The 25,838-nt window shown below is 41.9% G+C and overlaps 1 protein-coding gene across 3 annotated transcripts in view; it reads left to right on the top strand.

The window, feature by feature from the left end:
* The window catches only part of TRAPPC9 (trafficking protein particle complex 9), a 1,491,395-nt gene that overhangs the window by 900,605 nt on the left and 564,952 nt on the right, over window positions 1-25,838 (top strand). For all 3 annotated transcript variants that reach the window (XM_030219557.1, XM_030219566.1, XM_030219550.1), the window contains one exon: window positions 6,280-6,370. In XM_030219557.1, the coding sequence (XP_030075417.1) occupies window positions 6,280-6,370 (91 nt within the window). The remainder of the gene's footprint in view (window positions 1-6,279; window positions 6,371-25,838) is intronic.

Raw genomic sequence — 25,838 nt, 5'->3', positions numbered from 1 at the left:
CAAGGAGAACCTCGTGATTATGCTCACTTGTGCTCTTTGTCTTTTATCTATAAAATGAATGAGACCATGTCAGTCCAGCTAGCATTTACTCACTGTACCTATTATTTGTGTAATATATATAGCTATGCGGCAAGATTCTGTACACTGGACCTCACGCTTGCTCTTTAGTTTAAACCACATCAGACTCTGATCATCAAAAGGTCCCAAATTCACTGCCCAATATGATGCAGAGTGGAGGAGTGGCCTAGTGGTTAGAGCACCGGTCTTGCAATCCAGAGGTGGCCAGTTCAAATCTCACTGTTGCTCCTTGTGATCTTGAGCAAGTCACTTAACCCTCCATTGCCTCAGGTACAAACTTCTGGGACAGAGAAATATCCAGTGTACCTGAATGTAACTCACCTTGAGCTACTACTGAAAAAGGTGTAAGCAAAATAAAAAAAAAAGTGTAATCTTACTTGTTTAAATGCGGCATGTCTTCTCTCTGCTGTTGCCAGAACACATTTAAAAATTGTGACGATTTGAGCGAACGCTCATTAATTCAAGACAGCAGCTATTGGTTGGAAATTTAAAGGGATATTCCACTCGCAACAATTAAAGGGATGCTGTCTTTAAGGGTTGAAAAAAAGGTTGCCCATTGTATAGTTGTATTCAGACCATAGGGTTCCAAAGTGTGTAACCTCTATATCCAGTGTTGTTCTAATTGTGGGAGGCGTTTTGCTCTGTCTCCCCCTCTGCTGTTATACTTTACTTGATCAGTGATAAAGCAGCGGAATTGCAAAAATTCATGTCTGACCACACTGCAGTGTGCTGTTAGTGGAGACCCAATTTGGTTTCTCTTCAAACAAGATTTATGTTCCACCATTCGAGTGCGTAATTTCCTTGTGGTTTTACCCACGTAAAACTTGTTGCAAGGACACCGCAATATGTAAATCACAAAATCCGATCTGCAATTTGTGTTAGATCTAATGGAATATTTCTTCTGATCTACCGGATTTACAAATTCTTCACCCTCTATGGTGATGTCACATGTACTACACCTGCCATATTTGAAATGACCATTGGTTGTGGTGGTGTTCTGTTTATATTTTAACAGTACAGGGCTGAGTATTTTCTTTAAATTATGTCCTCTCGAAAAGACTATCCGCAACTTGCTGGCAGTGAATGAGGGATGGGATTGTATAATGTATGCATAAAGTATGGTATGGTATACTACTTACAATGTGAACACAATAAGTAATTAATAGAGCATTATAATTGATAGTGAAGGGTAAAGCAAAGATGTAACATATAGATAGGTAAGACAGTAGGAAGAGTTAGAAATTAAGGTGACTGATTTAAAGAAAGTTGCAAATGAGTACGGAGAGATGGTTAAATATTATCTTAGCTAGGGTATGAGTAGATATTAGAATATTTCTGCAAGACAAAACTGTGGTTTGACTTCTTTGTTTTACTTTTTAAGTGTATATATTGGGGTGGTGATGCAGAACAGTATTGTTCTTATTATTGAATCAAAGTTGTCCTGTTTTCTGGAATGATCATATTTCACTTACAGAAGTAAGTAGGCAGATATTCTCTCCATTTATGCGGACTGAAAGGATTTAGGAAATTGGAAGATTGGGCATCCAAATGGCAGATGAAATTTAATATGGACAAATGCAAAGTGATGCACATTGGGGAGGATAATCCAAATCATAGTTACCTGATGCTAGGGTTGACCTTAGGACTAAGCACCGAAGAAAAAGATCTGGGTTTCATTGTAGACAATACAGTGAAATCTTCTGTCCATTGTGCAGCAGTGGCCAAAAAAGCAAACAATGCTAGGAATTATTAGGAAAGGAATGGTAAATAATACCAAGAATACTATAATGCATGTATTTATGTGTTATACTGTTAACAAAATTGTAAGTTTTATGTTAAACTGTACCTGCTGTACATCGCCTTGGGCGAATCTCTTCATAAAGGCAATTAATAAATCCCAATAAATAAATAAATAAATGCCTTTGTATCGCTCCATGGTGCAAACTAACCTTGAGTATTACGTTCAATTCTGGTCGCCATTTCTCAAAAAAGATATAGCGGAATTAGAAAATGTTCAAAGAAGAGCGACCAAAATGATAAAGTGGATGGAACTGCTCTCATATGAGGAAAGACTAGAGTTTAGGGCTATTCAGCTTTGAGAATGAGTAGAAGTCACTAGGGGACACTCAATGAAGTTACATGGAAATACTCTTAAAACAAGTAGGAGGAAATATTTCTTTTTCACTCAGTTAATAGTTAAGCTATAGAACTTCTTGCCAGAGGATGTGGTAACAGTGGTTAGCATATCTGGGTTTAAAAAAGGTTTGGACAAGTTCCTGGAGGAAAAGTCCATGTTCGGCTATTAGGATAGACATTGGGATGCCACTGTTTGCCCTGGGATTAGTAGCATGGAATGTTGCTACTATTTGGGTTTCTGCCAGGTACTTGTGATCTGTATTGGAGAATATTGGACACAGGATACTGGGCTAGATGGACCATTGGTCTGACCCAGTATGGCTGTTCTTATGTTCTTATCTTGGTGTTTCCCCTTGTAAATATTTTGCTATAATTTGTGATACCTTGTGCTTGTTTGCTGCTTCTTCATGTTCTGTATCATATGGTACTTTAAAAAAGAACAAGGAAAACATCTCCCTGTGATTGTCACGTCTGTGGTCGTGACCCCTCTCAGGCTTACCTTATTTCTGGCGGGCGGCTTCTAAGCTGGCTTCTGTCCAGTGCATTTTTTCTAGCAAAAAAGGTGCCGGTACTCAAATGCTAGGCCACCCTTCAGGGGTGGGGTGATAACTGAGGGACACAACCCACAAAAGCCAGGCCCCCTGCAACCAGTCACAGCATTTATGGCAAGGCAGAATTGGTATGTAGAGCCTGAGCTTTTTCATTAAAACTTGGGGTCCATAGGTCACTTTTAGCAGAGAATGGAAAAGGTGCCGATACTCAGTACCCCCTCAAAAAAAGCCCTGCTTCTGTCTGTCCTTTCTAAGTTAGCTCTGTCTCTGTCTCTGTACGCTGGCTGCTTCCAGCATGGCTCTGATTGCTCCTCTGTGCTGCACCTGTGTATGTTGAGCCTCTCTATGCTTCAGTATGCTTTCTCCCTGCTTCTTGGTTTGTGCTCCTCTCGCCTTCTGGTGGCCAGAACCGGTGGCTGCCATGGACTGTCTTGCTGTCCCTACCCTTTCCACACTTCAGCCCAGTCCGGTCCGGATCTTCCAGGCTGCCAGACTTGTCTTTCTTGTTTATGCCTGCACAGCACCCGTAGCTGCCTTGTGATTGCTGCAGTGAGTCACAGCTGCTGCTGGGCTTATTAGCCATTTGGAAACTTCTGTGTTTGCCTTTGCATCGTCTAAGGTCCCTGGTATGTTGGGGTGCGCTGTGCACTTCTGCCTAGTCCAGTTCTAGTCTGAGTTTCTTGCTTGAATCTAGTTAGCTTGGGTGTAGCTTTAGTCTAGTTAGTCTGTGTGTAGCTAGTTTTAGTTCTATTGCTTATTTCCTAATCTTGCCTCTTGGTCTGTATTCCTGGCTTGGGTTTCTTTCTTAGTGGCTGCTTGGCAGCTTTCAGTATTGCTCTGCTCCCTGCCTGTATTTCTAGCTACTGGAGCTTCAGCCATAGTCCTGTTCTCTGCCTGTATTTCTCAGCTACTGGAGCTCCAGCCATAGCCCTGCACCCCTGTATGCCTTGCTTTTGTCTAGGTGCCTGTGGGCACTTCTGAACCCTGTCTGCCCTGCTTTTGTCTAAGTGCCTGTGGGCACTTCTGAATCCTGATTCCTGGTGTTCCTGCCTGCTAGTTCCAGTACCAGTTTTCCTCCAAGTCCTGCCGGCTGCCTGCGCCCAGGGGCTCAACCCCCTGGGGAACGGCGGCTATGTGTAGGTGAAGCCTAGGTCCAGTCCCGTGTGTTCCTGTCCAGTGTGTTCCAGTTCAGTGCGTACCAGTGCAGTGTGTTCCAGTTCAGTACTCCAGTCTGGGGTTCCAGTCCTGTTTTGCCTTGTCTCTGGTTTGGAGGTGATTTTGCCTGCCACTGCCGCTCCACGGCAGTGGTCCAAGGGCTCACAACCCAGTGCTTCCGGGAGAAGCGTGACAGTGATGAGGAATTTTGCTCTCCTTCCTGATGTTGATTGTTATCTGAAAATCCACAGTGCTGTTTCTGGCCCTAATAAAGATCTATGGTCTAGAAGATAAATTTATAAGAGGCTGCCTAACTTATGCAGCAGGTATACATAGGTTGCATTCGTTTTTGGAAATTACCCCATGCAAAGTACATGTACAAATTTACACCTGTTCTTTTGCATGCACAATATTCACATTGTATTTTGCTTGCATTTGCTAACCTCTTTCCTCTGGGATTACATCTACAAAAAAAAAAAGATCCCTTAAATTGAGATCCCAGTAGAGACAGAAAAAGTACCTGTATAAAATATGTAAACCACTTTGATGTTAACCACAGAAATGTGGTATATCAAATCCTTTCCCTTTTCCTTCCTTCCTTCCTTCCTACCAGGCAGATACGTTTAAATAGGGATATAATTTTAGAAAAGGCCATTTTTGTGGGTAAAATATTTTTATTTCATTATTTTTATTAATTTGATATTTAAAATAATTCAAGAAACCACACCACCCTATATGTTTAACTTAATTAAATTTTTGCACTTAAAATATGGAACTAGGAACCAATTAAAACTAGCATTTCCAACACACAAAGGAGTGAAATCTGTTAGAGCTTTCTTTGTGCAATTTTCTTTTCAAGCAGCAGAACAGACATTCCAATATCTTATGAGCTAATGTAGTCCACTTGAGAAGTTATGTTTTTGATCTTCTATTAACACCTTCTGATTGAAGAACTATGGAGCCTTTTTACTAAGCCACAGTAGGCACTAGCATATACCTACCATATGCCAAAAAGACTCCAATGGGAAGTGCTGAGGCGCCCTGCATTTGTGTGCCATTCAGTGCACACTAATCCCATGCTAAAAAATAGTTTTCATTTTGTAGTGCGGGAGGCATGTCAGTGGGCAGAGAGTAGGCATGCCATGCGCTAATCAGGTAGTATACGCATATTTTCAAAGCACTTAGCCTTCCAAAGTTCCATAGAAACCTATGGAACTTTGGAAGGCTAAGTGCTTTGAAAATATGCCTCTTTGTCATACGCTGCCCAATTAGCACAGGGTTAGCGCGGGAGCCCTTAGAGCTTACAAAATAAGGGTCGGTAAGGGCTTCCACGGTAATGGAAATGCGCTAATTGGGAAATGAGCATGTGCTCATTACAGAAAAAGATACACATGTGGCCATTTTCCCACTGCGCTAAAAGTGGCTGCAGCATTTGGGAAATCCACACACTGACATCAGCGCCAGCCACTTTTTAGCGCAGCTTAGTAAAAGGGGCCCTAAGTTTATTTAGAACAATCTAACTAGTTTATTGCATTAATTTAGGGCCCTTTTACAAAGGTGCACAGAAAAATGGCCTGCGGTACTGTAGGTGCGTGTTTTAGGCACGCACAGAATCATTTTTCAGGGCACCTGTAAAAAAAATGCCCGTTTATTTTTGCTGAAAATGGACGTGCAGCAAAATGAAAATTGCCGCATGTCCATTTTGGGTCTGAGGCCTTACTGCTAGCCATTGATTTAGCAGTAAGGTCTCACGCATTAACCGGGAGGTAATGACCAACACGTGTGAAATGCCGCTTGGCGTGCGCCCAGTACGCTCATCTGAAAATAAAAATTATTTTGGATATGTGCCAAAAATGAAATTACCACAAAAGCCATTCGGTAGCTGGGCGGTAACTCCATTTTGGCGCATGTTGAACACGCATAGATGCTTACACGGCTTAGTAAAAGGGCCCCTTAGTTTCTTGGATATTTTTGCACTTTGAGAGAACTATTGGGATTGGTTGAATTTGTATATTGTGTATTATTTACTCTGTATTTCCCAGATGGTTGTTTCTGACCCTTTCTTATCATGTAATCTGCCTCGAACTAGAATTCGTGGAGGTAGAATATAAGAACTGTGTAATGTAATGTTGACTCTGGTGGTGGTCACCATTTTAAAGACTTTTGACAGAAGGTTGAGATTAATGTAACCCATTGACTAACAACATGAGCTGGTCTGCTGGATAGTGATCGTAGCCAGCACTGAAATGTTTCAGTTGCATTTTTGATGATCAAGGTCTAATACATGACTCTTCCCACATCTTCTTTCTCCAGTGATTAATTTGCCCCTGGTATACAATTTTCCTTAGCTTCTTTTCACCCATCTCTGAAGCGAGAAGGAAAAGCTAGCGTGGAAGGAGTCCTTAATCAATTGGTTCTCGAACATCTACAGCTGGCCCCTCTCCAGTGGGGTGAGTAATGATAAAATGTTTTCATGAGCCGGCATGATGTACTTAATGCACCGACTTCTTTTAATGCCTGGCTATGTTTCTGCAATGGATTCGTTATTTGTCATCATTAAATAATGTTGATAAGCTGCACAGTGCAAGGTGGTGTTGCATCTGACATAACCATAATTGTATCTGTTGGAGACCTTGGTGTTCGATAGTTATTGAGGCATTCTTTGATATATTATATTCTTGGGATGAAGTCTTTGGGGAATTGGAGGAGGGAGGTAGTGATGTTTTGTTTATTTTTAACTAGTTTTAAGTTAGAGGAGTTGTCATTGGCAGAGCTGTTGTACTGAGGATATAACACTTGCATATTACTGAACTATTAAAAGTGCTATATTTTTGGTGCTATAAAAAGCTATAGATTTTCATATTTTGGATTGAAGTTTATAACTTAGGGCCCTGTTTACTAAGGTATGCTAGAGCTTTTAGCACATGCTAATAATTAGCACACACTAATGGTAGAGACACCCATAGGAATATATGGGTGTCTCTAGCGTTAGCGCATGCTAAAACGCTAGTGTGCCTACAGCACAGCTTAGTAAACAGGGCCCTTAGTTTTTAAGTGTACATGCAAGTATTTTGTATTTGTAAGGTATTATACTAAAATAATCTTGTTCTTAGGTATAAACGTATTTGTAAACATGCATGCTGCCTTGAACATGTTAATGGATTGATTATCTATGGCTTGCAAAGTGGTTCTAGTTTATCTATGCTGTAATAAGAGCCATACTTTTTACTTGCTGTACAAATGTTTTTGCCACAGCAGTGCATGAATAATCTTCCATTATGTGATACTTCTAAACTTTAAATATTTGTACGCGTAACCAGAAAAATAGATACACTCAACTGGTATTTTAGATTCTGAAAACTGTAGGACTGCCCACACTTCCTGCCTTTTTGGCTCCCCATCACTGTGAATCATGTTATTTCACAAAATCTCTGTTAGTAAACAGAAAGGTTTAAGAGTAAGGAATATTGTTATTCCCACAGTTGGACAAACTGGGATCGACAGTTTACATTTCAGACCTCTAGATTGTAGAGTCAGCTCTTGAAAATGATTGTCATTTGTGCCCATGTTTATCAAGTACTGATTATTAGAAAAAAAAGGGCTATATATACCAGTGATATTCTAAGTTTGTTTATTTAAATTAGCTTATATTCTTTCAAAACAAAGTAACCGTTATTAGATGGGTCAGATTGTGCTTTCTTAAAAAAGTATTGTATAACACTGTTCCAAAAGCCTGCAATAGTGTAGGGATAAATTGAATATAATCACCTGCAGCAATGTAGAGCTAAATTAAGTATAATCAAACAAATATGAAAGCATAAAATGGTAAAATGATGTTCATTTGTTGCAGGAGACTCAGGTCTTTCAGACTTGTTTTATCCTACATTCTCAGGAATGTATTCAGCAATTAGCCAAAAAGGATGGGGCAATGGGGAACTTCTCCATACATCTTTGTCAAAAGGACAGAGGTAGATTTATGGAGACTATTTTCAGAAGAGGGGATGTACCAAGAGGGAAGATGGTGCCTGAGAGGACTTGAATGGGGGGAGGCATTATTTGCAGCTCCCCAGCCCTGTGCATATTGGATCCGGAAGCATCGGGCTACGTCTGTGTGGCAAGATACTCCTGGGCACATAGAATAATGCTGTTTGCAAGGTGGCTTGCACGCAGCGTTATTCTTTTATCACAGGATTCGGCAACCTGCAGTACTGGGATCCTGCAGGTTGATGAATCCCATGGGGAATCAAGGTGCAGTAAAAGGTGATCTTTTACTGCAGCTTGATGAATTCCCCCCTTAATCTCCATATAATATAAATCAAATAAGTAATGTGATTTATTTATACTTATAATGGTTGATTATAGGTGCAGCATTTCAAATTTCAAAAGCAATATATATAAATCTCACACATCAAATATCAGAAACCATTGTCCTCATCGGTTACTACTACTACTACTATTTAACATTTCTAGAGCGCTACCAGGGTTACGCAGCGCTGTTCAAATAACAAAGAAGGACAGTCCCTGCTCAAAGGTGCTTACAATCTAAAGGACAAAAGTGTAGTCAATCAGAAATCGTGGGGGGGGGGGGGGGGGGAGACACAGTTTAGCCCGCCTCCCCCAGGCACTTTGGACCCCCCTCCCGCCCGCCAGGTACCTTTGCTGGCGGGGGTCCCCAACCCCCCCCCCCCCCCCCAGCCAAGGTCTTCTTCAGCACCGGTCGACTTCGGCGCCTTCGCTGTTGATCTGTTTCTGACTCCTGACGTCCTCCGTGCAGGTCCTGTATGTAGCCCCGTGCAGGCCGTGCACACAGGATGTCAGGAGTCAGAAACAGATCATCAGCGAAGGTGCCGGAGTCTACCAGCGCTGAAGAAGACTTCGGCTGGTGGGGGTTTGGGACCTCTGCCAGCAAAGGTACCTGGCAGCGGGGAGGGGGGGTCCAAAGTAGAGGGGGGGCAGGGCTTAATTTGTGGGGGCCCATGCGCCCGTGGCCCCACCTAGCTATGCCCCTGGTTCAATATCACAGTAGAGCAGGGGTTCTCAACCCAGTACTAGGGACACATCTAGCCAGTCAAGTTTTCAGGATTTTCACGATGAATATGCCTGAGATAAATTTGCATTCATTACTTCTATTGTATGCAGATCTGTCTTTATTCATATTCATTGTAGGTATCCTGAAAACCTGACCAGCTAGGTGTGTTTCAAGGAGTGGGTTGAGAAACACTGCCCTAGAGCCTATACTGTTGGTATCAACATAATTAGGCCATAGCCGGGTAAGGTGTTTATTTAATTTATGAAATTTCAAATATTAAGTCCAAGCACAGCTTGAAAAGCAGTAAAGAATAAATTAAGAAAAACAATTACAACATCTATCTCATAAGAAATACAAAAGAAGAAATATATTACGTGGTCCTCTAATTAAGTCTACAATATAAAACAGTGTGTATTATAACTGGGAGAATAAGCAGGGAATACTAAACAATATAAATCAAACACAGAATACCAGCATGTTTCATCCAGTTACCTAATTATTTAAGGCATCATATTGGGTTCTGTACGGGGAGGGGGGCTACGTTTTGAGGATTTTGAGTATAAATTGACAGGAAATAGTGATATAGTGTTGGTTTTCCTATCAAAACCACAGGATTTGTTAGGTTCTCTAATTTTGCTTATTAGTGAATTCACAAAATTTCTGTGGAGTAAATCTGAAATCATGCCTACCAGTGATTATTGTAGTCAGGCAGATAGAGATGAGTATGACTTCCAGTCAGCCCTTTGGGATTTAAATTAAAATATCCAATGATGTGGAGAGTATAATGTAGTTTAATATGGAGAAAATAGTCAAAACGTTAGTTCTTCAACTTCAAAGTGCATCACATTAGCTGCATCACGGTGAGGCAGGGGTGACTCTGTTAAGATGATTGTGGTGCCTTCAGTAAGCTATTTCAATAAGCTATATTCTTAGTATGTACCTTTTAAATATCCCAAAGCATTTTATAGAATGTGTGAGAGGAGTCTGCTGAGCTATCTATGGGAAGTAAAGGCCTCATGGATCTCTAGAAAGAAGTTGAAAACTCTCTTCCATGTTTAAGTTTTCTCCTGAAGACTTTGAACAATACTTGGTAGACAAGTTGGTCAGTCTCCAAGATTTGTCTCCTCTCACTGTCTACTCCTTTTCCCTACTTCCTGTGTCCATCCTGCCATGTCTTCAGATTGCCTTTCACCTCATATAACTGTATTTCATTATCTACCTTTGTTTTCCTGAACTATTAGAGTTTTCAGAAACTCCTCACAAGGATGTGTCCATTCGGTTCAGTCCATGACTGTGCTTTGGCTTGGTTGATCAAAGATTACTGTACTATTCTTAGCTCTATATCCATGGACCTTATTAATGCTAACCTGTATTGTTCCACAGTTATGAAAGTGCTCTGTGATTAGACCACATTTGAAAAAAATCTGATCAGACCATAGTTTTTTGTTGAATTTTTGGCAAATTACTGAGTTTACCTTTTGAGCAAAACTATGTGAGAAAGTGATTCATAACTATTTTGGTCCTGAAATTCAAATAATTCCTTTCACCCCAAATAATCCTGAGGGACAAATGTGAAAACGATATTATTTTCTATGGTTAATGACATTGCTTATCGTTATTTCATATATACCACCTAACCTGGTGAACAGCTTCAAGCGGTTTACAAAGTAATTTGCTATCTTAATGCTGGACAGAATGTGATCTTAACCCAATTAGATTTCAGCTCTGCCTTATGGTCAATCACACCCGCCTACTGACATATTTGAGAGCGACTGGCTTCAGTCTTATTTTTCGCTTCAGACATGGACCACTTATTTTTTATCATTTGGGGTCCCACGGGGGTAAATGTTTGCCCCTATTTCATTTAATATATGTGTTGCTTCTCTGGCCACTTTTATTCAGGCCTTCATGCCAACCCCTTTCCTGATGATATACAAATCTTTTCTGCCCGTGACGTATAGGACAGCAGTTTTTGAAAGGAACTTGAAAACAAACTATCAAAAATTTCTACTTCGTTATCAGAGCATAATTTGGTTCTTGATGCAAGGAAATCTAAGGCAATCTGGTTCTCATATCCACATTCTCCCATATATTTTTATGTTTCAACTATTTTATTGACACCTCAATATGGTACACCACAATAGTAATGGCAGTATTACAGAGCGTTTATAACGTACAATGCATAGATCACCCAACATTTAAACAGGGTCAAACTTTTATTGTTTATCCCCCCACTCTCCCCCCCCCCCCCGCCTCCAACCCACCCCCCCGTTGTACTTCGAAGTTGCGGGAACATAGTGATGATGTTCAGGATGAGCTGAGACATATATCCATTCCTAACTCTCCATGTGTCTGAAAAACCACCCATCTACTCGATATCCAGGATTCGTCAAAAGGAACGTCTCATTGACCTAGAAATGTCAGAACATGTCCATGGTTCCCGGCAACAGTGACTCATTACCAGATCCGTACCTCCATCATAACACACTATCCCCAAAACCATCCAGTCCCCTCCCAAGCTTACCCCCTAACTACTCCCTCTCCTGCCCCCCATCCACCTCCCCCCCCCCCAGCAAGCAGCAAACGGTCCTGTCTCACTCTCCAGCTCCAGGCGGCTTTCACTCCCCCACCGCTTCCCTTTGGCTTTATCAGGCATTGAGAAGCAAGCTACGTCCCCTTGGGCTAAGAACTTGCAGATACTGAATCCAGATCTGGAGAAATTGTTGCTCTACGTTTGGGCAAGCGTTTTGAATCTCTAGCTTCCCAAGAAGCCAAAAGGTGCACTTGATTGCACCAGTGCCAGTAATCCGGCTCATCTGGAAAGGTCCAATATTGCATAATGCACTTCCGAGCTATCAAACTCAGCTTCCTACATAGCTTTATAGCGGGGGCACGTAGCGGGGCAAAAACCCTAGATTGATCAAGCAGAAACTGCCTTTCCGTTCCTTGAATCTTATTCCTCAGGCAAATTAAAAGCCCTTTTACCCGCTGCCAAAACACACGCACCTTGGGGCATTGCCATAGTGCATGATATAATGAACCGGGATCCCTTCCACATTTGGAGCAGGCTGAACTGTCTGGTCCCAACATATGAGCCAGTTGTGCTTTAGACATGTAGCCTCGGAGGACTACTCTATATCCGCATTCTCTCAGCCTTTCATCCTGTACTAGCATACGGATACCTTTCAAAGTAGCTGCCACATCCCAAGACGCTAGCGAGGACCCTATGTCCTGCTCCCATTTGTGTTTAAGGCCTTCAAATTGTCTCTTAGGTCGAAGCCGAACCAAAGTTGCGTACAGACCAGAGACCGAGTACCTCTCTGTCAACAACTCCTCAAAAAAGCCTCAAATTGTTTCCCCCATCCGCCCCTTCAGAGTTGCCTGGTTCAAGGATTTCATGTAATGTGTAACCTGTGCATAGGTGAACCTATTGCCCCATGCTGTCCCCACCTTATCCTGGAGAACGTCAAATGTCAGCACCTCCCCACTTTCCATTAGCAAATGTTCCAGTTTCGTGATGCCCAGCCCTTGCCAGCTCCCAAAGACCGGGTTGTCTAATCCCGCTTCAAATACTGGGTTGCCTATAATCGGTATTTGATCCGTAACGTGTGGATGTCCTCCCATCTGCCTCATCCACCATTGCCTCACCTCTCTAAGAGGCTGAAGTAGAATACTTGTTTTAAATTTAGGTGGGATGAGGCTACGAGGTAAGTGGAAAAGTGCCAACACATCATAAGGCGCAAAAAAGGTTTGCTCAAAAGTTAGGGGTATGTAATATTGCGTGTTATTAAACAAGTCTCCCAAATGCCATATCAAACACGCCTGATTATATAGGAACAGATCCGGGAAGCCTATGCCTCCTTGCTTCCAGCTCCCAACTAACTTGTCTTGGCTGAATTTTGGCTTCTTCCGTGCCCAGCAGAACCGACTAAAAAGGCGCGTCACCCGTTTCAAGTCATTCTTCGTTAAGCGGATTGGCAATGTTTGTAAGACGTATAACCAGCGAGGGAACAACACCATCTGTATTAGGTGTACCCACCCCATCAGAGACAAAGGGAGGCTCATCCAAGAGTCTAATTTGTTCCTAGTATACTCAAGTAGGATCTTAACATTTAACTGGTATAAGTCCGAGGTATTCATTGTGAGCCGAATTCCTAAATATTTGAAAGAGACATTGGCCCACCTCAAGGGGAACCCAGGACCCCGGTCCCTCTGACGCACCGCTGGTGAGGCAAGAGCTTCAGACTTGTCCAAGTTTTTCCGAAAGCCTGCATAGTCTCCATATTCACGAAATGTCTCCAATAATGTGTCTAGCGACTCTCTTGGTTTTGTGAGATGTACCAGGAGGTCATCTGCAAATGTTGCGATCTTGAACATGCTAGACCCCACTCGGACTCCTTGAATCATAGGATTTTCCATAATCTCTCTAATAAGGGGGTCTAAGGTCAAAACAAAGAGAAGGGGGGATAGGGGACATCCCTGCCTCGTGCCCCTCCTAATAGGAAAGCTCTCCGACTCAAGCCCGTTTATCCACAGTGTTGCACTAGGATTGGCATATAGAACGTGAATCACTTCAACAAACCGCCCTGAGAATCCATAGTGCTCCAAGGTGTCAAAGAGGAACTCCCAGTGGACTTTGTCAAAAGCCTTTTCCGTGTTGAAGCTAACTAGCAACAACGCCATGTTACCCTGTGAGCTTTGCTCCAACGATGTCAGGATCGTCCTCAAGTTTTATTCACTGCCCTACCCCCCACAAAGCCAACCTAGCTTTCATGTATCAATCTAGGCAGCAATCTTGCCAACCTGTTGGCCAAAATTTTCTCCAGCAGCTTGGCGTCGTAGTTCAATAGGGAGATAGGGCGGTATGAAGTTGGCTCTAAAGGATCCCTCCCAGGCTTAAGCAAGGCTATTATTTGGGCTTTGTTCAAATCAGGGGGCATTGCCTGTCTCTCTATTAATCGATTCAAAAATCTAGTAAGGGCTGGTATAATATCGCCTTCCATCAATTTATAGAATTCCCCCCGGAGGCCATCTGGCCCTGGGGCTTTCAACCGTGGGCTTTGAGCTATAACCATGCTAACTTCATCTTCCGTTATTGATTGGTTAAGGCGGTCCAGCTCCTGTGGTGTGAGCCTTGGGAATGCTAAGTAATCTAAATACATCTGGCTAGAAAGGCCCACTTCCTCTGGAGGGGCATATAGCTCCTTATAGAAAGTCCGAAAAGTGTCACAGATTGCCCTGTCTGTTGTGTGAAGACCTCCCCCTCTTTGCCGAAGCGCTAAGATGTTTCGAGTCCCACCCCGAGGAGTAATTAATTTCGACATCAGTCTACCCGTTTTATTGCCATGTTTGTAAAGCATGTATCGATAATAGGTCTGAGACTTGTGCGCCCTCCCCTGCAGGAGTTCGTTCAAGGCGGTTTGAAGCTCTAGCACTTGTTGCTTGTCACCTATCGCATGTGTGTCCCCATATCTCTTCCGCGCCTGACAAAGCTGTTTACTCATAGTAACATAGTAGATGACGGCAGAAAAAGACCTGCACGGTCCACCCAGTCTGCCCAACAAGACAACTCATGTGTGCTACTTTTTGTGTATACCCTACTTTGATTTGTACCTATGCTCTTCAGGGCACAGACCGTATAAGTCTGCCCAGCACTATCCCCGCCTCCCAACCACCAGCCCCGCCTCCCAACCACCGGCTCTGGCACAGACCGTATAAGTCTGCCCCGCACTATCCCCGCCTCCCAACCTCCAGCCCCGCCTCCCACTACCGGCTCTGCTATCCAATCTCGGTTAAGCTCCTGAGGATCCATTCCTTCTGAACAGGATTCCTTTATGTTTATCCCACGCATGTTTGAATTCCGTTACCGTTTTCATCTCCACCACCTCCCGCGGGAGGGCATTCCAAGCATCCACCACTCTCTCCGTAAAGAAATACTTCCTGACATTTTTCTTGAGTCTGCCCCCCTTCAATCTCATTTCATGTCCTCTCGTTCTACCGCCTTCCCACCTCCGGAAAAGGTTCGTTTGTGGATTAATACCTTTCAAATATTTGAACGTCTGTATCATATCACCCCTGTTTCTCCTTTCCTCCAGGGTATACATGTTCAGGTCAGCAAGTCTCTCCTCATACGTCTTGTTTTGCAAATCCCATACCATTCTCGTAGCTTTTCTTTGCACCGCTTCGATTCTTTTTACATCCTTAGCAAGACACGGCCTCCAAAACTGAACACAATACTCCAGATGGGGCCTCACCAACGACTTATACAGGGGCATCAACACTCCCTTTCTTCTGCTGGTCACACCTCTCTCTATACAGCCCAACAACCTTCTAGATACAGCCACCGCCTTGTCACACTCTTTCGTCGCCTTCAAATCCTCAGATACTATCACCCCAAGATCCCTCTCCCCATCCGTACCTATTAGACTCTCGCCACCTAACACATACGTCTCCCATGGATTTCTATTCCCTAAGTGCATCACTTTGCATTTCTTGGCATTGAATTTTAATTGCCAGACCTTAGACCATTGTTCTAGCTTCTTCAGATCCTTTTTCATGTTTTCCACTCCCTCTGGGGTGTCCACTGTTACAGATCTTAGTATCATCCGCAAATAGGCAAACTTTACCTTCTAACCCTTCGGCAATGTCACTCACAAATATATTGAACAGAATCGGCCCCAGCACCGATCCTTGAGGCACTCCACTACTCACCTTTTCCTCCGAGCTAACTCCATTCACCACCACCCTCTGGCGTCTGTCCGTCAACCAGTTCCTAATCCAGTTCACCACTTCGGGTCCTATCTTCAGCCCATCCAGTTTATTTAAAAGCCTCCTGTGGGGAACCGTGTCAAAATCTAAGTGCTGAAATCTAAGTAGATTACGTCCATAGCTCGTTCCTGATTCAATTCTCCTGTCACCCAATCAAAAAACTCAATGAGATTTGTTTGGCACGATTTCCCTTTGGTAAAACCATGTTGTCTGGGATCTTGCAATTTATTGGCATCCAGGAAATTCACTATCCTTTCCTTCAGCATCGCTTCCATTACTTTTCCAATAACCGAAGTGAGGCTTACCAGCCTGTAGTTTCCAGCTACTTCCCTATCACCACTTTTGTGAAGAGGGACCACCTCCGCCATTCTCCAATCCCTCGGAACCTCTCCCGTCTCCAAGGATTTATTAAACAAATCTTTAAGAGGACCCGCCAGAACCTCTCTGAGCTCCCTCAATATCCTGGGGTGGATCCCGTCCGGTCCCATGGCTTTATCCACTTTTAGCTTTACAAGTTGTTCATACACACTCTCTTCTGTAAATGATGCTGTATCCACTCCATTTTCATTTGTACTTTTTCCAGTCCATCGCAGTCCTGCTCCAGGATTTTCTTCTGTGAAAACAGAGCAAAAGTATCTATTTAGCAAATTTGCTTTTTCTTCATCACTATCTACATAGCGGTTCGCAGTATCTTTTAGTCTCACAATTCCCTTTTTAGTCATTCTCCTTTCACTAATATACCTGAAGAAATTTTTGTCACCCCTCCTTACATTTCTAGCCATTTGTTCTTCCGCTTGCACTTTCGCCAGACGTATCTCTCTCTCTTGGCTTCTTTCAGTTTCCTCCGGTATTCCTTCCCGTGTTCCTGTTCTTGAGTTTTTGTGTATTTCTGGAACGCCAACTCTTTAGCCTTTATTTTCTCAGCCACTTGTTTGGAGAACCATATCGGTTTCCTTTTTCTCTTGCTTTTATTTACTTTCCTTACATAAAGGTTTGTGGCCCAATTTATAGCTTCTTTCAGCCTGGACCACTGTCTTTCCACTTCTTGTACTTCCTCCCAGCCCATCATCTCCTTCCTTAGGTATTCCCCCATTTTAGTAAAGTCAGCACGCTTGAAATCCAGGACTTTGAGTTTTGAGTGGCTGCCCTCCACTACAGCAGTCATATCAAACCAAACCGTTTGATGGTCACTGCTGCCCAGGTGGGCACCCACTCGGACATTTGACACGCTATCCCCATTTGTGAGCACCAGATCCAGCGTCGCTCCCTCCTGCCTGGGTTCCGTCACCATTTGTCTGAGCAAAACACTTTGGAAAGCATCCACGATCTGTTTACTTCTCTCCGATTCCGCCGACGGAACCTTCCAATCTACATCCGGCAGATTGAAATCTCCCAGCAACAGCACCTCCCTCTTCTTTCCTAACTTTTGAATATCCGCGATTAGATCCCTGTCTAGTTCCTCCAGTTGTGTCGGGGGTCTGTAGACAACACCCACGTGGACTGAAGTTCTGTCATCTCTTTTTAAGGTGATCCATATCGCTTCTTCTTTTCCCCAGGTCCCTGTCATTTCAGTCGCTGTGATATCATTTCTCACATTCAGAGCTACTCCTCCACCTTTACGACCCTCTCTATCCTTCCTAAATAGATTATAGCCTGGTATGTTGAATGGGAACCATTTTGCCACGTCTCTGTGATTGCAACAATGTCTAAGTCTGCCTCCACCATCAGGGCTTGAAGGTCATGAACTTTATTGCTTAGACTGCGAGCATTTGTGGTCATCACATTCCATCTACATTTCCTGGTATGTGTTTTAACATTAGTGATTTGGGGGTGTCTTAACCCTTTGGGTACCTTCCTATCTTTTTGTTCCACCTTCATTCCTTTTTCTTCTGCATCCCTTCTATTTTCAGGAATAGCACAGTGCTGTAATGGCGCAAAAGAATTCTGTAGGGGCAACACTTGTGAGGGCGGATGCTTGTGTGTCACATAACGAACTCTGCCTGAGCCTACTGTGAACCATCTATTTTTAGGTGGTTTTATCCTTTGAGGCAGTGGTGTGAATTTGGTTTGATTCTGAGCAGTATGATTTTGTGGAGTCTTTGAAGCTGCTTTAAGTGCATCTAATTCCTCCTTTAGTTTACTAAGCTCCTGTTTTAAACTAGCGAGCTGATGACATATAGGACAAGCTTTTAGTGTCCAGATTATTGGCCTTGAAACTAAAGCACCACAATTATTACAGAGAATAAGAGTCATGTTGATTTATTTGGTATGAATAGGTATGCTATGATGGGGTTAAGAGTATGCAAGATTTACTTTACTCTTAAGCCACACATGTGGAATGTGTTTGTTGTAAAACCTATCTCTAGAATTGTATTAAGCCACCTATCTACACAGCTGGTTAGGATAAGGGGAAGACAAGGTTACAAAATGCACCAGAAATGTCCAAAAGCACAGTTTTAGAGAGTTTTAATACTATCTGGCAGTTTTGAAAGCTGAAATCTAGTTTTCCAGATTTGCAGATATCAATAAAGCAGTTTGAAAACAATTCAGATTTGCAGATATCAATAAAGCAGAGCAGTTTAAAACCCTTGTTTTCTCTTTTTAGGAAAGATTTAAGTGCAAAGACAAGGGCAGACAAAAGAGATAATCAAAAGTACAGTTTTAGAGTAGGAAATTCCAGGAAGAAAGCCAGCACAAGTCTTATCTGAGTGAGTTTCCTTGAGGCAGGAGACAAGGCCCTTGAAGCTGCCCAGCTCTGAACAGAAACTAGCTCCTCCTAATCGTTTTAGATTGTCTGCAGAAAGCCAGGTGGGATGAGGATGGGGGATGGGAGAGAGTTCAGTACAATTATAGTCAAGGAAAGAGAGTTTTAATACTATCTGGCAGTTTTGAAAGCTGAAATCTAGTTTTCCAGATTTGCAGATATCAATAAAGCAGTTTGAAAACAATCAGGTCACACAGTCAAATCACAATATTTGCAGAGCAGTTTAAAACCCTTGTTTTCTCTTTTTAGGAAAGATTTAAGTGCAAAGACAAGGGCAGACAAAAGAGATAACCAAAAGCACACTCAGACGTAAAATCTCTCTGTCCCGCGCCTTTCTCACAAAATGTGTATGACGTATAATTTCCCCTTTGAGAACCGCCTTAGCCGCTTCCCAAAACAAGACAGGGTCATCTAAGTGTTCTTGATTATGGGTATTGTATTCTGCCCAGCTAGTGTGCAAGCGGCCCTTAAGCACTGGATTGGTGCTTAACTCCAGAGGGAATTGCCATCTATACGTCTGTTGGGCCATACCCCTGGGTATCCACTCAATCTTTACCCAGGCATGATCAGACACCGCATACGGCCCAATTTCCGCCATGGTCACCTCCCCAAACATCTGGCGCAATGTCAGAACATAGTCAATTCGTGACTGAGTCGAATGGGCCCGTGAAAGGTGAGTATAATCTTTCTCGCCCGGGTGCAGCACCCGCCAAACATCGATGAGGTCTAACAACTGGCTCATCTGCAAAAGGCCTCTGTTATTATAATAGGAGGAGGTTGCCCCCAGGGCTGATCTGTCCAAAAAGGGGTCCCAGGCTGCATTAAAATCACCCCCCACTACTATGGCTGTATGCAGTTGTTTTAACAGGAAATTGATCAGACTTTGGAAAAACCTCCGATCGTAACTATTAGGGGTCCCATATATTTTTTAATTATCTATAAATAAAACTCCCATGTTAGTTAAGGATCAGCTCTTATCTGTAGAAGTTCTTATCTACAGCTCTCTCTGGTTTAAGCCTTACATCATCTGTTGTTTTATGGAAAATCTGATCCTTAAAATCATTCCTTGATGCAAGCACTTTAGTCAACTTGATTATTTCAAAGCACTACTAATCAATATTCCTCCTTACTCTGTAAAAGGGATGCAACATATGCAAAACACTGTGGTTACACTTATTTATAATGCCCAAAGATAAAATTATGTTACTCTTCTCTTGTTTGAATAACAGTGGCTACATATTCATTACAGAATTAATTTTAAGATTCAGCTTATTACTCATAAGGTTTTCTACAGTGTATTGCTTCTATTTTCTTTGCTTATCCTGTATCAACCTACACAGTCTCCATGCTCTTCTAATACAAATTGGCCAGTCATCCCTTCTCTTAGGAAATTAAGGTAGGATTTTTAGTAAGATGCAACTTTTAACTGTGTAGTACTTACTTTTGGAATCATCGTCCTGTGTATCTTTGTACTGACCCTCGTGTAAAGTAATTTTATTGTGCCCTTAAAACGTGGATATTTTGCCAAGCCTTCCCAGACCAGGACTGATATAAACTGTTATTATTTTCCCTTCCAGGCTAAATTTGACAGATGACTGTCAGTACCTTTTACATTTACCTCCCTTTTGTTTTCTGATTGAAATATCATGACATTGCTTTTTTTATATATATATAGTTGTGCTATATTTCCTCTCCCCCCACCCTCCTCCCTGACTGCCAAACAGGGTAACAATAAGACACAGTTTGTTATGTTAGTATTGTATTTAATAGTTTTTTTTAACCTTTTAACTGTATATTCACCATGGTGGCTCTCCAAAGGTAGGGATACCAAATTGTTTGTTACATTTGTACCCCGCGCTTTCCCACTCATGGCAGGCTCAATGCGGCAGGCAATGGAGGGTTAAGTGACTTGCCCAGAGTCACAAGGAGCTACCTGTGCCGGGAATCGAACTCAGTTCCTCAGGACCAAAGTCCACCACCCTAACCACTAGGCCACTCTCTCAGTATGGTCTCCCCGAGATAGAGTATTACATAAGAGCATAAGCGTTGTCATACTGGGACAGACCGAAGGTCCATCAAGCCCAGTATCCTGTTTCCAACAGTAGCCAATCCAGGTTACAAGTACCTGGCAAGATCCCAAAACAGTACAACACATTTTATGCTGCTTATTCTTGAAAAAACGAAAAACACAAACCAGGAAACTTGAACGAGCATGGAAAAAACAAAACAAAAGACGTACATACACTCAGTGCATGGAAACAGACACAAAGAAGGTACAAATACGCTATAAGACAAGCCAAAAGGACATACTACAAAACCAAAATAGGGTCGGACTACAAAGACATGAAGAAATTATACCAACTTGTGAACAAACTACTAGACACTTCAGCAGTCACCGCAACCAATACAGACATCCCATCTGCCGACAAACTTGCTAAATATTTCAATGAAAAAATTACTAACCTATGCAAAATGCTACCTCAGAACAACACTGACATCAAAAACTTCATCAATAACCTGGATCCAGACCCTGGAGAATACCCAACTGACCGAACCTGGTCAAACTTTGCACCCTTCACCGTGGATACAGTCACCCAGGCAATCAAAAGGTTCTCCAGCACCCATTGCAAATTGGATACCTGCCCCAGTTACCTACTAAAATCCGCCCCTGACCGCTTCATAACAGATCTCACATCCCACCTAAACTACATACTCCAACAAGGTAATTTCCCTGAGGAATACAGCAACATCCTACTCACCCCAGTCCCTAAAGACACCAAGAAAAAGGCAGCCGAACTTGCCAATTACCGCCCAGTTGCATCCATACCACTAGTAATTAAACTAATGGAGAGCATGGTGACCAAACAGATTACCGACTACTCAGACACATTCTCAATATTACACGATTCACAATTGGGATTCCGCCCCCTCCATAGTACCGAAACTGTACTAGTCACTCTCCTGACCAATTTCAAGCAAGAAATAGTTAAAGGTAAAAAGTATACTTTTCCTATAATTTGACATGTCGAGCGCATGACAAGTAGACTTTTAGACTACTTCGGAATTGGTGGACAAATACTTAAATGGATCAAAGGTTTTCTAACCATTAGAACTTACCTAGTCAAAGCAAACTCTAACATATCACCACCATGGAAAGCAGCCTGTGGAGTACCTCAAGGATCACCACTATCACCAATACTCTTCAACATAATGATGATTCCACTGGCCAAGTCCTTAGCAAAGCAAGGCCTCAACCCGTTCATCTAAGCAGACAATGTCACAATTTACATTCCCTTCAGACGTGATCTAACAGAAATCAACAACGAAATCAAGCTCGGTCTGAATACCATGGATTCATGGGTAAACTACTTCCAACTGAAACTGAATACTGAAAACACACATTGTCTCATCCTCCCATCTCAACATGAAATGTACAAACCCACAACCTTAATCACCCCAGAACACACCCTCCCCATATCAGACACTATGGGGCTCATTTTCAAAGCACTTAGCCTTACAAAATTCCATAGATTACAATGTAACTTTGTAAGGACCACAATATCACCTTGTATTTGTTTCTTTTACCGAACCTGGCACACACCTTCTCGGTATTATGTAAGCCACATTGAGCCTGCAAATAGGTGGCAAAATGTGGGATACAAATGTAACAAATAAATGCATAAATAAGCAATGGATTTTCCCTAAGTTCACCTTAATAATGGCTTACGGACTTTTCTGTGGCAATGAATTCCAGAGTTTAATTCAGTTAATTGAGTGAAGAAATATTTTCTCCAATTTGTTTTAAATTTACTACTTTGTAGCTTCATTGTGTTCCCTCTAGTTGTAGTATTTTGGGAAAGAGTAAACAAGCGATTCACTTCTACCCATTCCACTCCACTCATTATTTTATAGACCTCTATCACATCTCCACTCATCCATCTTTTCTCCAAGCTGAAGAGCCCTAGCCATTTCATCCTTTTCTCATGAGGAAGTCGTCCTATCCCCTTTATTGTTTTTGTCGCCCTTCTGTGTACCTTTTCTAATTCCACTATATCTTTTTTGAGATGCGGTGACCAGAATTTCACACAGTATTCAAGGTGCAGTCACACCATGGAGCGATACAAAGGCATTATAGCATCCTCATTATTGTTTTCCATTTCTTTTCTAATAATACCTAACATTCTATTTGCTTTTTAGCTGCCGCCGCACACATATCATCAACTATGACACCTAGATCCCTTTCCTGGTTTGTGACTCCTAATGTGGAACTTTGCATCACGTAGCTCTTTCCTACATGAACACTTTGCACTTGCTTACATTAAAATGCCATCTACTAGTCTCCTAGTCTTGTAAGGTCTTCTTGTAATTTTTCACAATCCTCTTGTGATTTAACAACTTTGACTAACTTTGTGTCGTCTTCTCTTGCGATTTAACAACTTTGACTAACTTTGTGTCATCTGCAGATTTAATTACCTCACTAGTTATGCCCATCTCTAGATCATTTTAAATATGTTAAAAAGCAGCTGTCCCCAACACAGACCCTTGTGGAACCCCACTATCTACCCTTCTCCATTGAGAATACTGATCATTTAACCCTACTCTCTGTTTTCTTTTAACCAATTTTTAATCCACAATAGAACACTACATCCTATCTTATATCTCTCCAATTTCCTCTGGAGTCTTTAATAAGGTACTTTGTCAAATGCCTTTTGAAAATCCAGATACACAATTCAACTGGCTCATCTTTACTCACATGTTTATTCACCCTTTCAAAGAATTGGTGAGGCAAGATTTCCCTTCACTAAATCCATGTTGGCTTTGTCTCATTAATCCATGCTTTTGAATATTCTGTGTAATTTTGTTCTTTATAATAGTCTCTACCATTTTGCCCGGCACTGACATCAAACTACCAGGTCTATAATTTCCCAGAACACCTCTGGAGCCTTTAAAAAATTGGTGTTACATTGGCCACCTTCCAATCTTCAGGTACCATGCTTTATTTTAAAGATAAATTACATATTACTATCAATAGCTTTTTTCAATTCTATCAGTACTCTGGGATGAATGCCATCTGTTCCAGGTGATTTTCCAGGTTTACAGAGATTTCTTTGACTCTTCAGCTTTGAATGCTATTTCTGGCACCGGTATCTCTCCCAAATCTTCCTCAGTGAAGACCGAAGCAAAGAATTCATTTAATCTCTTCGCTATGGCTTTGTCTTCCCTGAGTTATCCTTTTATCACTCGGTCATCTAGTAGTCCAACTGATTCTTTTGCCAGCTTATTGCTTCTAATATACCTAAAAAACCTTTTACTATGTGTTTTTAGCTGCTACACAGTCTTTCTCTTTGCCTTCGTTATCAGCGCTTTGCTTCAACTGTGCTATTGCCTGCAATCTTGTTTGTGAGATACTGCAGCATCTTTGTTAGCCTCCTTTGATATCTGACAATCATCTCAAGTTTGTCAGAGTAATGGACATAGTGCCTTCAGTCCTTTACAAAATAAATGGGTGGAAGGTGTGTTGAGGAAAGTGAGGCTGCTGTGAGGTGTTTTGGACACAAGCTAATTGCCCCTCTTTTGCCTGTATGACTCAGTCTTTATGCTTCTTATTTATTTATTTATTACATTTGTACCCCGCGCTTTCCCACACAATGCAGGCTCAACGCGGCTTACATAGTAATTTGAAATACAAAGTCATATAAGAGAAATTTCAAAACATTATAAGTTGAGCTTGACAGTGTATGATAGGTTGATCTTGATAATGTATGCTTAGAATAAGAGAAGGTAGACGGATAGGATAGTATAAATTTGGGAGAAATGGGGTAAGGAGGGATAAAAAGGGAGATGGAGAAGAGAAGGATGGGATGAGTAGAGGGGGAATGGGGGAGGAGAGGTAAGTAGAACCAATGATGGGGTCGTTATCTAAATCAGAACAGAATTGTGAGTGGAGGTTGGTGAGATTATGTTGGGACATTAGAATAGGCTTGCTTAAAGAGATGAGCTTTCAGCATTTTTCTAAAGGGCAAGTAGTCGTTAATTAATTGGATTGGTGTGGGTAAAGCATTCCATAACTGGCTGCCCAAAAAGGAGAAACTGGATGCGTAGTAGGTCTTGTATTTAATTCCTCTACAATTGGGAAGATGTAGGTTGAGATAAGTTTGTGAAGAAATAGATCTATTTCTGGAAGGGAGGTCGATCAAATCACTCATGTAGCCGGGGGATTTTCCGTGTATGATCTTATGGGTCATTGTGTTGATCTTGAAATTTATTCTTTCTTTGATGGGGAGCCAGTGGAGCTTCACTCGAAGAGGTGATGCACTTTCGAATTTTGATTTGCCAAAAACAAGTCTGGCTGCCGTATTTTGGGCAGTTTGGAGTCTCCTCAGTATATGGGTTTTACATCCTAAGAACACACTGTTGCAGTAGTCAACGTGGGTAATAACAGTGGACTGTATCAGGTTCCGGAAAGTATTGAATGGGAGTTATGGCTTCACTCGTTTCAATATCCACATCATATTAAACGTGGTTATCAAAAGATAAATGGCTGTCTATCATTATTCCAAGTATCTTTAAGTTGTCAGATATGGAGAGTTTGACATCATGGGTGTTGAGAGTAGTTGGGAGGTAAGGGGAGTATTGGGAGGAGACACCCAGGCACTGCGTTTTTTCTTTAATTTCATTTTAAAAGCATTAGCCCAAGATGTTAGAGTGGTAATGCCAGAATTGATTTTGTCGTGGATTTCAGATAGATTGGATTTAAAGGGGATATATATTGTGACGTCATCAGCGTATATGAAAGGATTTAGGCCATGCTTGGCTAGTAGTCTGGCCAGGGGGATCATCATAATGTTGAAAACTATCTCACCACATACAAATAATTATTTCACCATTTTTTAATATGTTTGTTGTATGTGTTTTTAGACTCCAGAGGCAGGCACCATTGTCGAAACACGGTGCCATGTTGAGTCTTTTTTAGAATAAAGAATGCCTATTTTGGACATGCACCTTTGTTCTGTTGTTCTTTGTGGAAGTGTCCTGTTGGATACACTACTCCTCCTCTTGCTGCTGCATCTGTAGTGTTCTTCCACCCCTGTGGACTCTTCCCCTGATTTCTACTGATGCATACATGTACAAAGTTACTCCTGCTTTGGAGCAAATTTAATTTTGTGCAGCAGTTGTCGAGGAAGCAGTTTTATAAAGGTTCATAAGTACATAAGTTGCCTTTATGAAATTGGTGCAATGTGTCTGCCTATGTGCCTTTTTTTTTTTTTTTTTTTGCTTAGGCACTGTTATAAAATTACCCTCCATTTTTCAGAAAAAAAGAAATGTAAGAGGAAACATGATGAAGAATAACATAGTT

Source organism: Microcaecilia unicolor, chromosome 1 (assembly GCF_901765095.1).
Source record: "Microcaecilia unicolor chromosome 1, aMicUni1.1, whole genome shotgun sequence".
Taxonomy (NCBI): domain Eukaryota; kingdom Metazoa; phylum Chordata; class Amphibia; order Gymnophiona; family Siphonopidae; genus Microcaecilia; species Microcaecilia unicolor.
This window is presented reverse-complemented; position numbering and strand designations above follow the sequence as displayed.